Source organism: Oryzias latipes, chromosome 16 (assembly GCF_002234675.1).
Source record: "Oryzias latipes chromosome 16, ASM223467v1".
Lineage (NCBI taxonomy): Eukaryota > Metazoa > Chordata > Actinopteri > Beloniformes > Adrianichthyidae > Oryzias > Oryzias latipes.
In genome coordinates this window covers 7,821,227-7,837,594 of record NC_019874.2, presented here as the reverse complement: position 1 = coordinate 7,837,594, position 16,368 = coordinate 7,821,227, and the positions used below count along the sequence as shown (strand labels likewise).

The 16,368-nt window shown below is 41.5% G+C and overlaps 1 protein-coding gene across 1 annotated transcript; it reads left to right on the top strand.

The window, feature by feature from the left end:
• Positions 1–6,708: 6,708 nt before the first annotated feature.
• On the top strand, positions 6,709–16,139 carry LOC101170951 (cytosolic non-specific dipeptidase). Its single transcript, XM_004077645.4, has 12 exons — positions 6,709–6,814; positions 6,996–7,106; positions 7,821–7,964; positions 9,158–9,320; positions 10,012–10,100; positions 11,084–11,281; positions 11,373–11,457; positions 12,284–12,444; positions 13,245–13,409; positions 13,506–13,647; positions 15,112–15,259; positions 15,763–16,139. Exons 2-12 carry the CDS (start codon positions 6,996–6,998, stop codon positions 15,839–15,841), a joined length of 1,485 nt encoding a protein of 494 aa, XP_004077693.1. The 5' UTR covers positions 6,709–6,814; the 3' UTR covers positions 15,842–16,139.
• Positions 16,140–16,368: the final 229 nt, after the last annotated feature.

Below are 16,368 nucleotides of genomic sequence, written 5' to 3'. Positions count from 1 at the left end.
AGCCATAACAGTTTATGACACCCTGAGTGATATTCCCAGTATCTGAGACAATTTATTTATCTGTTGTATCCCCCCTGCATTTTGTAACACTATCCAACTCTGAAATTGTTGTTTTCTTATGTTATACTTTTCCTTAATTTCTCTATGATTATGAATATGGATAGGTTTGTGTATGCATACTGATAAGAATATTCTTTTTTCTTTTTTGCTTCCTTTCAAATTTCGTTATTCTTTCTTGTATCCACCATGTTTTGTGAATTTTATCTAAATGTTCAGGTGTTGTTTTGTATTGTGTTCAATAAAGAAAAAATAGGAAAACAGCGAGAACACATCCTGTCGCTGACTGTGTGCTGTGTTGTTTTTAAATTCATTTTTCGTTACATAGTTGCATGTGCTGACAACACAAACACACAAACATTATTAATGGAAATTAAATGTATTAGCCTATGGAGGTCTGGATGTGGAAGAATACTCAAAATTAGTGGAAAATCCAACTTGGATGTAATGTCTTTGAAACATGTAGCTCAGTAGTGGGTGTGGCCTTCACATGCCTAGGTTTCCCTGCAAAGCCTGGGTATGCCTCTGATGAGGCAGCAGATGGTCTCCTGGGAGGATCTCCTCTCATACCTGGACCAAAGCATCATCTAGCAGGAACTGCTGACACACTCCATCACATGAGGTCTAGTATTATCTGAACCCAGGGCCAATTGCACCAGCATATAGTCTCACAATGGCTCAGATAAACTCGTGTGGGTACCTAATGGCAGCCAGGCTACCTCTGGTGAGCACATGGAGATCTGTGCAGCCCTCCAAAGAAATGCCACCCTAAACCGTTACTGATCCATTGCCAAACCTGTCATGTTGGAGGGTTTTGTGGCAGCAGAACTTTCTCCACAGCATCTTCAGACTGTCATATCTGTCACAGTGTGAACCTGCTTTCATCTGTGAAGACCCAGTGGCGAATTTGCCAATTTTGGTGTTCTCTAGCAAATGCCAAATGTCTTGCACGGTTTTGGGCTGTAAGCACAACTCCAGCCTGTGATGTTGGGCCCTTATACCACCCTCATGGAGTCAGTTTCTACCAGTTGGAGCAGACACGTGCACATATGTGGCCTGCTGAAGGACATTGTGCAGGACTCTGGCAGTGCTCCTCCTGTTTCTCCTTGCCCAAAAGAGGGGGTGGTGGTCCTGATGCAGGAGAGTTGCCCTCTTCCAGCCTCCTCCACATCTCCTGGTATACTGTCCTGTCCCCTGGAAGCGCCTCCATGCTCTGGACACCACACTGAAAGTCACAGCAAACAGTATTGCCACAACTCGCATCGATATACCGTCCTGGATGAGTTGCACCACCTGGGCCATTTGTGTGGAATGTAGACACCATCTCACGATGCCGCTGGAGAGACAACAATGTTGGCATTCAAAAGTCACCAAAACCTCAGCCAGAAAACATCAGGACAGAGAAGTTGCACCACTTGCAGAACCACTCCTCTACTGGAGGTGTTTTGCTGACACCTCCTTTATTGGAGGTGTCAGCTTTTATTTCCACCTGTTGTCTTTTCCACTTGCACAAAAACAAGTGAAATTGATTGTCAGTCAGTGTTGATTCTAACTCGGCAGTTTGATTACAGAGACGTGACTGACCTGGAGTAGCATTGAGTTGTTGGGTTACTGAAAATATAGAAAGGGAAGAGACAACATTGTCTGATTTACACAACAAAATGTTTTTCAGTATAAGAAACAAAATGGAATGAATGTGCCTTAACCAATAAGGTTCTTAAAGTATGATTGGGGAAATAAAGTGTTTATTTTTAATATTGCTAAATGTAGCTTCTCCAGTTCTTTTAAAGAGTTCAAGAGCCTAAAAGGTGCTTCAAAGGGGAAAAAAAGCACTAATTCTTTCCAGAAACAAAGTGTGATGAGGCAGCAGGAACGACTGCAGGAAAGTTGCTTTAATGTGGCTAAAATCTTTTGTTTACATTACAGCACTGCTGCAGCTCCGCTTTCTCACACGCTGAGGTTAACTAGTAACGTTCATCGCCACGATGTCGACCTTTTATTCAGTCTGATCCATCAGGTGGCTGAAATAGAATCTATTGCTGGGAGGTTCTGCAGAACTTCGGCCCGCTTTGCCGACAGCATTTTGGCCGATGCAACGTGCAGTAGCCTATTTGCTGCTGTGCAGCTGCAGTGCCACACTTGTTATTATCTGAGCTGCTAATAGCACTGCAATCCGCGTTTTTTGTTACTGGCAGCAACATGGCAGAGTTTCAGTTCTAAGTAAAAACTAAGTACGGTAGTTCATGTCTCATGACAACAAAACAAGCTGCCTCTGGCTTCCTGTTGTCTTGTGCTGTGTTTTTCCTAACAACCCTTAATTGCTTGTGTCACTCTGCCTGCATTACTGAGTGTTGTTTTTGGATCTGATCTTCTGATTTCCTGACACTGCTTGGTATTTTGCTCATGAATGGTTGTGGTTTATTTAAAAACTCGCGTGTTTAAAGGGTACAGAGAACTGAAGAGAACTATCATCTTTGTGAACCCAAACCCCGACCAGATCAAGGATCTTTTTAAATGAATTTGTCAAAGAAATCCTTAATCTCATAATTTGGTAAACGTGATCAGATTACATGTTCATCTAACATCATCTGGAGGAATATTCCAGATTTCTACTGCATGAAACTGAAGCTTCATGTGTTTAGTCCTAACTCTGGACACCAGCAGCAGATCTGCTCCTCAGGTGGTTGATGTGAGGCCAACATGTCATAGATGAGCTTCTCTCTCTAACTCCATTACTGTGGTGCAGAGCTTCATCGCACACTGACTCCACTGTGACAGACCTCTGCCTTCATGAACAACAGGGAAAGGTTTTTGTTCAGATGCCCACTGTCCACTAGAGGGAGCTGTTTTGAGCTATAGATTATCATCATTCAACTCCTTTGTAGGGTCCAAAGTCTTGGCGTGACCACTGATTTAGCTCTTCTTCACCTGAGTCGCTGATCTTCCCTGTGCTTCAAAGGCTGCTTTGAGGCAGCAAATACAAAAAAACAGACACACTTAATGAATATTTGTTTGCATTTATGAAAGAAAACATGAAATTTGTACAACATGGTTGCCATTTCTTCCTCGGGGCAGGGGAGGAGCTGAGTCCTGGTCCTGGTGAAGTGCTGGACCTGACTCTGCTGTGAATAATGATAAAGTATTTTTTTAATTTAACGATTGATGCGGAAACACAGAAGAACAAATTCTGAAGATTTTTGTTCAAACTGCTGTTCAAACACAGCTGCTGCTGTAGCCTTCACCAGCAGGTGTCATTGTTGAGAACAAAGTAAGGTCACATGTCAGGTTCTGCTTTTGCAGGAACACTGGAGGGATCCATCACAAGCTAGTTAAGTGGCAGTTTACCTGTTTAACAGCAACAAGGGGCCTCTCTGCAGCAGCTGTTTTAATGTATTTCTTTACATTCTTACCTGGACCAACAAAACTTTTGCTGGAGTTCACAATAGTGTAGTGGTGACATGGAGTGGTGAAGGTTTTTATTCACTAAGTGGCATTTTCCCATTATTTCTATTCCACTGTCTTGTTAACAAGCAGTGTTCCAGCATGATGGCAGGGGGGTTGGATAACTCCCAAAGCATCCTGGGTAGTTAGAGGCATAGCTAAGCTGTGTGCAGCATGAAGCTGAACCACAGACTAGAAAAACCAGAGAGTCAAAGTCAAAGTCAAAGTCGGCTTTATTGTCCAATGTACTGCATCCATGAATACATACAGCACAGATGAAATTGCTTTCCTCTCACCCCACAGTGCAAGCAGCATATAAAAAATAAATAAATAAACGACTTAAAAAATAGATAAAAAGACAGCAATAATAAGAGGAATAACAGTAGTCTAAACAGTGCAGAGAGCAATGAGATGGTTAAAGTGGCAGTTTAAAGTGACAACAGTGCTGAGAACAGTAAGTGGATGAGTTAGTGATGGCAGTCTTTGGTGAAAGTGGTGATCTGAACTGTTGTGAAAGTTTTCAGTGTGGGCTTGTAGGACGGAGTGGAGGGGCCAGAGGGGGGAGGGCAGGGAGGGAGTTGAGTGTCCTTATCGCCTGATGGAGGAAACTGTCTTTTAGTCTGCTGGTTCTGGCCTGCAGACTTTGCAGCCTCCTCCCTGATGGCAGCAGGTTGAAGTGTCTCTGGGATGGGTGGGAGGGGTCCCCTGCAATCCTGATGGCTTTGCGGGTGAGGCGGGAGCGGTAAATGTCCGAGAGGCCAGTAAGAGGGACACCAACGATCTTCTCAGCAGCTTTAATAGAAATAAATGACCAAATGCATTAGGTGAGTAATTGTCAATGTTGTGTCACCTGGGTATCATCCATCCATCCATCCATCTTTGGAACCGGCTGAATCCTTTGTTGGGGTCACAGGGTTGCTTGAGCCTGTCCTAGCTACCGTCAAGCCAAAGCTTGTACACCCTGAATAGGTCGCCAGTCTGCCACAGAGCCAGACAACTACACACACTCACATTTACATTGGAATACTCAGAGAAAACCCACACATGGACGAGGAGAGCATGCAAACTCTACGCAGAAAGGTCCCAGTTGGGATTTGAACAGGGACCTTCTCACTGTGAGGTGAGAGCCAGAGGGTATAAGTGTGTACAGATCACAGTGTGGCCTGAGGAGGCTCACAGACACGCCGCCACCTGTTGCTCTCAGAAGAAAATGGTTCGACAAACATCAGGTCAGTTCTGATGCTGTGGTACTGAATTACAAAGGCAGCATTTTAAAAACTGATTAAAAAGAACAATGACTAAAGGAAAAATGAGAAGAAGAGCCCTGAAAGTCAACACAGCAGGCTTTTACTATTACCAAATGGCCTCATGGACAAACTTTGTATCATCAGAAACAGCTTAAAAAACAGCAGCAAGTATTTTTCATATAGGCTGTCTTAATTAAATAAGATCTTCCAAAGTAACCCAAAAGTTGATAGGATTAACATTCTTCAACAAGTTAAGCTTTAAATAATGACTGAGAGGAACAGCATGTCACCAGCAGAGCTGGGAGTTACACTTTAACATTCATTAGATTGTGTTCTAATGATTTTGTTCCAACTCAAACTGAAACTGTGTCACTGTAAGGTAAGGGATTATTTGTGAATAACAGTAGCAAATTAGAAGTAATGGGAGCATCACTGGTCACCAGGGAATCTTTTAACTTTATCTATACTGGGCAGGTCTGTTGTGATCTTTTGGTTTTTGGAGATATATCTACTGATCCACAAGTTTGGGAACGTCATCAGTGTTGTCCCAAATATTCAAGGGGTTTCATGTCTCACAACAGACAATTTCCAAAAGGTCACTCAGCTAGGGAGGTCAGACCCTGGCCAATGTCCAAGTGGTAAATTCCTCCCTTCCCTCCGCTCGCTGCTCTTTAACCGGAGTCAGGACGTTTCCTTAGTTACTTTTTCCATTTGTCTTTTGAGCCCAGTGTACCATAAACATGCACTAAACAAAAGTATTCTAGCAACATGTTTGGTTTTGCTCTTATTTGTCATGAGATAAACTCATCAATCTAAAAAGTTTTCTACAAACACAAAATAACCATTTTTCTCAAATATTGTTCACAAATGTGTCTAAATCTGGGATAGTGATCACTTCTCCTTTGTTGAAAAAAAAATCACCATGCTATTAAAGATGCTGATTAGAAAGCATGATTTTTGCACAGGTGCGCCTCCACCTGTGGCCACAATAAAAGGGCAGCTGATTTCAAGAGAGCCTGTTGTCACCACTGCAACCCAGACTGCTCTCTCTCAACTGGGAAAAGTTCACCCCTTATAAAGGCTTAGCCCCTCCCACAGGCCAATTAACCAAACAATTCCTTAAAACAAATTACTGTAAGAATTATTAGCATAACTCAAAAATACAGATATTTAACAGGAAAAACAATAACAATTGAAATACAGAAACAGGTTTGAAACAAAATCAATTAGACAGAAAGGGGAACAAAGCAAAAAAAAAAAAAACATTCCGACATATGATGTCACTTTCTGTTTCCTGTGGCTGATGTGTTCATTGCTCTGGTTTATCTGTTGGTGGAGGAAAACTTTGAGGTGAGTGAGATTCTGTTTAAAACCAAGTGTGCACCCTTAGAATTAAACAACATGAAATGTGAATGATTTATGTCCCACAAAACTATAAACTGTTACTGGGCTGGGAGAAAAGAGAAGAAAAAAAACAATTGAGGATCATGTTCAAGCTCTGTCCTGCAACCTGTGACGCTACTTCATCACAATAACCTTCAGAACCTTTCTTTTCCAGAAGAGGTTAACAAGGTTAGGTTCCCAATCTGACTATCCACATTAAAGCACCTGGCATCTAAGGAAGGGAGAGCTACATTTAAGGGCAAAAAAAAAATGAATGTGTTTGGGTGTGTGGGTGTAGACGTGTACATGGTTAATACTACATATCCTAAAAACGTGATGATGTGGCCTCTTCAAATGCAAAGGGACATCCACCTCAGGAGGAGTACTAACAAGCGCTTTGCTAATTGGGTTTCCTGGAGATCGGATAACACTGATGAATGGCTTTTGAATGCTGCCGTTTTCCTTTGACCTTTCATACCTCCACATTCTTCGAGCATGCTGGGCAGATTAGTGTTATTCTCAATTATGTCAGCAAGAAAAGTGTACATTTAGCTGTCTTGGCAGCATGTTAGGAAACTTTTGGTCATGTGACCCTGGGGGTTAAGTAGACACGTGACATAGAAAAGGGCTATAAATCTTGTGCCCAGCTGAGGACATCACCACACTCAACCCCAACAAGGAAAAAGGTAAGACAGCAGAGATAATCTGGGATTTTGTTTTATGTTGCAGATAATACCAGGACAATTGAGTCTTTCTGTAAAATGTATGCCACATTTTAAAACAACAATTTACTTTGTCATAGTCTTACTGTGGTAAGATTTTGGCATCTGCAATGAGGACCCAAATCGTTGTCTTTCTTTTTCATAGATGAACATCGGAGCTTCCCTTTCAATCCTGTTGGTCCTTTCAACTGTCCATGCTTTCCAGTACAACCAGCTGGCCCAGTATGTTGATGAGCATCAAGAAGAATATGTGGAGGTACGGATGACCAGCTCAGCTTACAAGAAACCTCTTAAAACTTCTGTGAAATGTTGCTAAAAAAGCCAAATGCCAGCTGTTGTCGTCAAGCAGAAAGGAAGAAAAATGATTAAAGGTAATTTCTTTTTAGTGAGAACAAATTTGTCACTAGGGGAAACACTGCTATTGTACTTTTAGAGAGTCTCTGAGACATCTTACCATAGCAATAAATGTTTTTGGTCATGGTTGAAACAAAAAGCTCTCAGCAGGAGATTGTGCTTTGGAAACTAGCAGTGAAGTTGCCTCTCTGACTTTTATTCTTATTTCAGAATATATCCCAGTTAGGCTTTAACACACAGGTCAATTCTTTTCAGAGTTTTGTGGGTCTATTGAAGCATCAACCAACCCCCCAACAGCTCTTGTTGGTTAGGAATTAGCCTAAAGGAGGTGACCCTGTCTGCAGGTGGGAGGAGAAAACGCCTGACTCCACCGTTTAGCAGTTTGGAACCAGCTTAGAAATACAAAGCGTTCTGCTGTGCATAAATTGGGATCAAATAACCTTTAACATCATTTCAGTTGACGTTAAAAACATGTTTTCTAAACAAGCCCTTTGGGGCTTCCAGGTGGAGCGGTGAGGCCGTCGAGATGTGAAGCCTGATGGCAGCAGCAGAGGACACGCCCCCAGGCTTCTTCGTGGGATGGTTTCCTAATGGTTGTGTCATCTGTCTGTTTCAGGCTCTCAGGGACTGGGTTGCAGTTGAAAGTGACTCCAGCAACGTTCTACGAAGGCCTGAGCTTCACCGCATGATGGAGATGGTGGCTCAGAAGCTGCAACAGATGGGAGGCGCTGTAGAGTCCGTGGACGTTGGAGACCAAGAGGTCAGGAATGAAATGAATTTCAGCCGCTCAACCGGCCCTCTGGTCCACTTTTTGGAGCTGATGATCATCACTGTACCAAAAATATTTCATGATTTCAAAAGAAAAGTTTATCTGTTTAAGAAGGTGCAGAAAAAGTCATGTTTTTACAAGATAATACTCACAATCTAAGTTCAAAGCGGCTGTTAAGAAAACTCTAATGACCCAGCGTTCTAGCAGGAGAAAAAACACATCATCTACACACATCTCAAGAATGTACGTCTTAAAACCCCTCGCGCACTTTTAAGCTCTGATCTGTGTGGTTATGTGTGTGTATCATGCGATTGTGTGCGTTTTGATTTGTGTGCGTAGGAGCCGCTTTGAATTTGTAATTAGTTTAAGCTGCTGTCATTTCAAGTAATGAATAGGTGAACACGGCTGCACGGTGGTGCAGTGGTTGGCGCTCTTGCCTCACAGCAAGAAAGCCCCTGGTTCAAGTCCCGGCTGGGGGACCTGAAACAGAACTATGGGGGACCTTTCTGTGTGGAGTTTGTGTGTTCTCCCCGTGTATGCGCGGGGACCCCGGCTTCCTCCCACCGTCCAAAAACATGCTTCATAGGTTAATTGGTCACTCCAAAATGTCCATAGGTGTGAGTGTGCATGGGTGTGTGATATGTCTGACCCTGTGACAGACTGGCGATCTGTCCAGGGTGTCCCCTGCCTTTGTCCATAAGTGGCTTGGATAGGCTCCAGTAGCCCCGTGACCCCGAAAGGGACAAACAGAAGAAAATTAATGAATGAATGAACACACAGTTAAGCACAAAATGTATTGAACAAGTTACAAATCAGGTCTTGGGTAAATCCAAAGTACACACAAACAGGCAGACACAAGTTACAAATCAAGAACTACACACATCCAGTGAGTGTATCTACTCTCCAGAGTTTTTTGTCTGTTCCATCTCCCTCCCTTTAACACACATGAAAGTTCTTTGATTTTTGAACATCAAACACACATTTGGACAGAACAAGTAACATTTGTGACTTTGTTTAAAACAACAGACAGATGAATGTTTCAGTCTAACAACACACACAGCCCAACAAACAAATAGATGATTTGTGAAAAGCTTGTAATGATCGATATTTGTTGCTTGTGTTTGTTAATGAGAAGTGAAAGGGTGTAACTGTTTGGACCTTAAAACCCTTCCCCCTGTGTGCAGCTCCCGGACAGGCAGACGCTGGCGTTGCCTAAAGTGGTGACCGCTCGCTTTGGCAGTGATCCCAATAAGCACACACTGTGTGTCTATGGTCACGTGGACGTCCAGCCAGCAAAGCTGGAGGACGGCTGGGCAACCGAGCCCTTTAACCTGACAGAAATCAACGGTGAGCATCCAGAGCACAGAGCAAACGTTTTGAGCTTTGGTTGGGGCACAGGGCACACACAATTTGGCAGATTGTGTGCATGTCTACATCTTTTTTTGCTCAGAGATGAATTGCAAGTAAGTGAACTGTGAAACTTTTTAACTGATTAGAAAATGCTCTGGTCGGGCCAAAGTCTCCCTTCTCCGTTCCATTCCATTCCAAATGTCCAAATTTGTTTTCCTCGTCTGGGGAGGAATCTGGATCCAAACTGTGCGGCTGGATAGCTCCGATATTGATAGACATTTTTGTTGCACCGCTAATGTTAGGTTGGATGTGAGAGGGGCTGTTAGCTAGTGGGAGAGACTGTAAACAGAAGTGAATTTCTAATAAACGCTCTGCAGAAACTATATCCGAGAAAACGACACAGGTTTTTAGATGTTTTTTTTAAAACGTCACAATCCTCGTTAAAAGACCACTGGGAACGATTTGAAAATGAATCAGAAGATGATCTGAGTTCCAGCACCAACAAGATTCCAAATGTTTATATTTCTTCTGATGTGCACTAAAGAACTTGATCATGAACATAATTGACCCTTTTGCCAATACATCCTTGTTGTCCACATGTCTTTCTATGTATTCCATTACCTTGAACATAAATACACTGGGTCCTTGGAAATCTTTTATACCTGATTTAATGCGTTTGTATTTGCAGGAAATCTTTACGGACGGGGAGCCTCAGACAACAAGGCTCCTGTTTTAGCCTGGATGCACGCTGTGGAGGCTTACCAGAAACTGAGTATGGTGAGTCTGTCACACCATGAATGTGTGCTTCATCAGTGGTTCGCATATTCCTTCAGCAAGTGTAGCTGACCTGCAACCATACATGCTTTAAGTCTGTGTCACACAGCAGCTATGTTCCATTTTCAATGGATGAAGATTCGGTCTTTTGTGATTCACACGTGATCTACGTAATTCATACGTCTTTCCTGCGTCCGTCAATGTGTGCAGATGTCCATTGAAGGTTTCGGCCGACAAATCTTAACGTGAATACAGTTTTGATCTGTTCAAAAGTTTGTGTCGGTTGAGAACTAGACCGTTTATACGAGTTTTACGTCATTTTTACACAATTATAACGTAAATATTACAAAATCCTGCGTGATTATGGCGCGATGCATACACAAATTTGTGACTTTCCACAACCATTTTACGTATGTCTAACAGATTTTTGCACAACCGATATTTGATATTGTGTGCTTGGCGCACATATCACATTCAAATACACACAAATCACAATGAATTGTATATAAACAGCGTAGCAGGTCATGTTCTACATTGATTTGCATGTTCTTTGCATGGTTTATTCATACTTCTTCCGTGATTTTAAAGTGGTTCATTTGTGATAAATCTGTCAAGTTTCATATAAAAAACACAACTTTTCTCTTTTTCCACATATGTTCACGTATGAACAATTTTCATTCGTGCAATATGCGCAAAATGTATGTGTTGTTGCGCTGTGTGACACGACCTTTAAGAGTCGTTGCAATCTTGTGTTGGCTGTACCAGCCCTGCTTTTTAGCCTAATGAGGACATAGCTGATGTGAACACCTCAAACCAGAGTATGCAACTGATGTTTTTGTTTTGTGAAAAATCAACATTCACAAAATGAAACAGATTCACAATGTTTTTAATCAATCCTATGAGTCTCCGACTCATTATCCTTTAGCTTTCAAATCCAGAAGTTTCAGAAATTTAAGAAAGATAACGGCGTTCTTCCTGTTGACCAGGCGCTGCCAGTAAATGTGAAGTTTATCATCGAGGGCATGGAGGAGACCGGCTCAAATGGGCTGGAGGCCATGATCCTGGCCCAGAAAGACACTTTCTTCTCGGATGTGGACTACATCGTGGTCTCAGACTGTGGCTGGCTGAGTAGACGACCTGCCATCACATATGGGACTAGAGGCAACTGCTACTTCTTAGCAGAGGTATCTTTGATCCAGCAGAGGTCCAGACACGTCCTCCACTGAACGTGTGTGAAGATGCTCTAAGCAAATGTTTTCTTTGATATGTCCGTAGGTTCATGGACCTAAACAGGACCTGCATTCTGGGGTTTATGGAGGGACTGTGATTGAACCTATGACTGACCTTATTGGCATTCTCGGTGAGTCCAGTGCTTCACAACAACATCAGAAAAAACCCTTGTGTCTCTTTTTTTCATTAGCAGAACATAAAAAAAATATAATAAACTTTGTAAAACATTAAACAGAGGACAAGCATTCCATCTGTCTGCACACATCACACCACAAAAGAGCTGCTATGGAGAGAAAAAAATTGTGCAATGAGTGCAGGCTATAATTCATTAAAGGAAATGAATATTTTTGTCAATATTATATTAAATAAGCCTAGGTTACATGCCCATGTTATCTGTGCAGTCCATTCAGAAACCCCCGTTTCTCTAGTACAGTCAAAATTATGAGCTCATTTGTGCAGTTAGATGTTTCAAATGCCTTGAGTGTAATGGACTCCAAAGTCCTGGTTCTGATGGGCCGCTCCATTCTAACATTCACTGCTGTGGATTTTTTTAGAGGGAAGGTTCTGTGTAGCTGATCATGGTTCTCCGCTCCGTGCAGGTTCTGACACACCACGTCAAACCCGCTTGTTCATGTGGACGTGTAGAAGTGGACAGTGACGTTCACACGTTAAAACAGCAGACTGAATTAGACCTTTAACAAATTTAGGTTTATGAAATATTTTAAATAAAATTGGAATTAAATGGCTAAAATCTAGACGCCCACATAAAATCCTTTTTAAAGGTCTTCAGGGTCTCAGGTCAAAGGTCAACTCAGCCCCACCGACTGATTTATTTCTTTTTACATTGACTTTTACATTACGTCTTTACATTTACATGTTACACGTTTTTAAAAGTAATTACATTTTCAACATGCTTCTGGCTGATTGCTCTGAGACTCATGTGATCCATCATTCAGACACCCTCATCAGCCCCAGTGGGAAGATTCTGATTCCTGGGATACAGGAGGCTGTGGCTCCTCTGTCTGACGATGAATGGAGGATGTACCAGGACATAGAGTTTGATGTGGACGACTACAAGAACAAGATCGGGGTCAGCAAGCTCATGTACAGCAACAAGGTATTTAGTTTGTTTTACTAGGTTTTCATTCACAACAAACATATGTAGAAAAGAGCAGCTCAGGTTAAGGCCAAACCTGAATTCTCCACCGACACCTACAGCTTCTCCCTACCCCTCCAATTGTAGGGGCATTTTGGAGGGGTAGGGTAGGCCCAAATAGTTTTTTAAAGGGTTTTCTGCGGTACACTGTGCCACGGAGGAGAAGCACTTTTCTTCATGTGGGGGTGCTCTGATGCACAGAAGTTTATAATTTAAATGTAAGTTATGACTTTTTGTTTTAGCATGAACTTTTTAAAGTTATAAAACCAATTTTATTAAATGTATTTTCGAGCGCTACCAGCTCCGGGTTAGCTGACCACCGACTATTGATGATGTCATTGAGTGGGAGTAACTTGCGAATTCAAAGACACTATTTTTCCATAACTCTCCGTTTGGAGGGCTTTATGTAGGGGTAGGGGAAGAATTCGGATTCGGCCTAATAATAACCCAGTGGATTCCAATGCTTTCCTGTTTTAAGCTTTTTTTGTTGTTTTTTTTTCCTTTTCCCCTTTAACATTTTCATCAAATGCAGGAGAATTGTGTGGAATTAAATAAACCGGATTGGTTTCATTCTCAGTTTGAACCTCAGAAGGTTGCAGCTACCTGATAAAACTGATGAAACAGCACTTGTTGACTTTTCTGGGTTTTGGGGGTTGGCACCGGGCCCCTTCCTTGCTGACTGTCTCTCGGCGCTGAGCGGCTGATAAAGTTTGAAGATGTTACTAAAGGAACAGGTTTGTCCTTTCCTTACTGTTCTAAAGGTGGACTTGTTGGCCCACAAATGGCGCTACCCCACCGTCTCCATCCACGGGATTGAGGGGGCTTTCTCTGACCCCGGTACTAAAACCGTCATCCCCTCCAAAGTTTGTGCCAAGTTCTCAATAAGACAAGTTCCCAACATGGACCCCACTGTGGTTGAGAAAAAGGTAGCAGAAATGTCATTTCTATGTGTGGATACTTTTCTACTAGTGTGTTGCTTCTCTAGCTGCTTAGCCTTCATCATCTTCTTCTACATGCTCCAGGTGTCAGACCACCTTCATTCAGTGTTTTCCAAAAGACAAAGCCCCAATACCTTGAAAGTTTCGATGGTGATTGGGGCCAAACCGTGGCTGGCCGACATTCATCATCCTCTTTTTGAGGCCGGAAAAGCAGCCATCAAACGAGGTATGAGGCAGAAACATTCATGCCAGCATCACACCTTCTGCAATGGTTGTGAAAACACAGCGCAAGGGCTAAACAAAAATAATCACAATAAATAAGACACAGTAAAGAGTAAGCAGCTTTTTAGGATGAGTTGTTTCTATCGGGTACCGGTAATTTTATTGTAGTTACTGTTTAAAAGAGATATTAGATATTCTGTTTTGGAGAGATCACTGAATGGAATCTGTGGCACCTTTTAATGTGTGTAATGAGTACAAACAGGATTTAAAAGACTAAAAAACAACCTCAAGCATCAGACACTGAAGAGAAGATGCTGTACCGGTAGATGAAAACCATGGAAAACCGTAAGAACATTAGGAATAAACACGCTTTAATGATGGGTTCATTTGACAAATATGTGATCTCTAACAAAAGACGGGCAAGCAATTTTCTGATCACTGAAGACATTGTCTCCTCTTTTATCATTTTTCAAAGGCTTTCATGACAAGTGATGTAAGGACAATAGGCCTGAACTCTGTTTGGGATTTTTAGTTTTAGGAACTGAAATTATTGTGGATTTTTTTTTTCCTACATGAGGGAATCTGACATTTGTTGGCACACATCTGGAAGAGTGCGGAAAAGACTCCATCCAGTCGGTTATCACAGACGCTCAGTGTGCTTCCACAGAGCACAAGCTGCCTTCTTTATGTTGGTTCTGTGTGACAGAGCTGTGAACTGGTTTTTATCCATCAAAGTCATTTCAGTGCTGTGACATTCTGTATAAAATCCGAATTTTAAAAATGGGTAAAGAAGTTAATAAAAACAGTTGGTAATTCTGAGTCCAAAACACCTTTAACACACAAATCTTGGACATTCTATCTTACAGTTTATATTTGCACACTAGCATTGAACATACCGGTTTATTATGGCCCTTAGCAGTCATTTAATGTATTTTGTTATTCTTGCACTGAAATGCTTCAGTTTCATTGTACACTGGACAATGACAATAGTCATTTAAGTCCTTGCCAGGCTGGTCTAATATTACCCCCCCCCCTCCCTTAACTGCATTTTTCTTTTTACTTTTGTTCAAGAGGATTACCTGTAAAGAATGATGTTTTCTTTTTATTGATCATCATTTTAGGCTCCTTGGTAATCATCCATAGTTTGTTGTTTAGATAAACAACAATCATTGCACAAAAGCAGCTATAGGAAGAATCTGTCTCTCATAGTTCATCAATATTGTCACAACTGTCATAAAGCAGTCCTAATCAGTCCAGTCAAAGCAGGCAGATGCATATACTGACCAGATCTGAACTCTCCTCTCTTCATGCTTAAGACGTCTAAAACTGACTTGTTGTACACAAGAACTAAATATATGCAGCAATAAGGAATGTAGGGCCTCCAACTCAGAATGGACTCTTATTTTATTGGTAGAAAACCCAATAAATGTAAAATAACTAATCACACAAACATTTTTAAATTCTCCAGTTTTCAGCGTCGATCCTGATCTTATCCGTGAGGGTGGGACAATCCCTATTTCCAGAACTTTCCAGGATGTGACGGGGAAAAGCATTATTATGATGCCCATTGGAGGCTTCGATGATGGACTACACTCTCAGAATGAGAAAATGAGCAGGTTTGACCTTTCTGACCTTTTTTGCCGTCGTATGTTTACATCTGTTGACACGGTTAGCTACAGAAACGTCAGAGGGAAGTTGTAATCGTAGTGCTACTTTTCCAGAGGACACCTTACTTTTGTCTGAGTTTGAGTCTGTCTTGCATTAGATAATTTTTCAGAATCACATTGGTACGCTCTATAGTGGGGGTATCTTATCTGATCTAAATTCCAATCTAAATTCAAACATGAAGTATTGGAAAATGGGTACAGATGGTCCACAAACATCAATGTCAAACCAGCTTTGAAAAAATACTACAATGGAATTAGCTATTGTATCATGTACCTTTGTACATTTTGTGTGCTTTATTCATAAAGTCTTGAAGTACAGGCTCATATTTGTTACTGATAGAGATACAGTACAGCTGTTTATCCATTGTTGTCAAAGCAAATGTGCTTTTGTTTCCTTTATTGCTTTTTCCTGAGACATAAAGAACTAAAAGCCATTTTCTCTTCTCCTTCAGGTACAACTATATTGAGGGAACCAAATTATTCATTGCCTTTTTGAATGAACTGTCCCAGATTACAGAGGCTGCTGTGTGACTTGCTGTGAAAAAGCTCGATGTGTCTCCTTTAGGACCTTCTCCTCCAGGAAGTACTTACAGTTGTTGGTTCTCTGGCCTTTTTTTGGTTTTAGCACCGTTTCTTCACAATGTGCAGCATTTCAGTCTCACTGTGTTGCATCAGTCTTTTTGACTTTGCTCAATGATATTTTCTCCTACTTTTTTTTCATTGCTGGACTGAACTGTTAATCACATTATTGTTGCTTCCTTGAAACTCTACCATTTAAAATGCAATTCCTGCTTCAGCATCATAAAATAAAATAAAAATTGCCATACAATGTATTATTTTCTTCGGTAGAAAATGTCAGCTTTACAAGAATGGATTGTAGGAAATGACCACAGTTTAGGCAGAAATAATGAGGTGATACTTCATCAGTAAGGCAGTTGTAAAGTCTTGGTTTATAAAGTTTTTTCCTCGTGCAAATATTACTGCATAAAAAAGTAAATTTTGACATTAAAAGAAAAGTATAACTCGCCACAAGTACAACCCAATGCCTAAAGCGAGCA

What these genes read in the sequence shown, in the direction of transcription:
- LOC101170951 (XM_004077645.4), top strand. Translation starts at nt 6,996, where the DNA reads ATGAACATCGGAGCTTCCCTTTCAATCCTGTTGGTCCTTTCAACTGTC. An exon ending in ATCAAGAAGAATATGTGGAG is followed by an intron (nt 7,107 to 7,820) that starts GTACGGATGACC and finishes TGTCTGTTTCAG; the next exon opens with GCTCTCAGGGACTGGGTTGC. An exon ending in AGCTCATGTACAGCAACAAG is followed by an intron (nt 12,445 to 13,244) that starts GTATTTAGTTTG and finishes ACTGTTCTAAAG; the next exon opens with GTGGACTTGTTGGCCCACAA.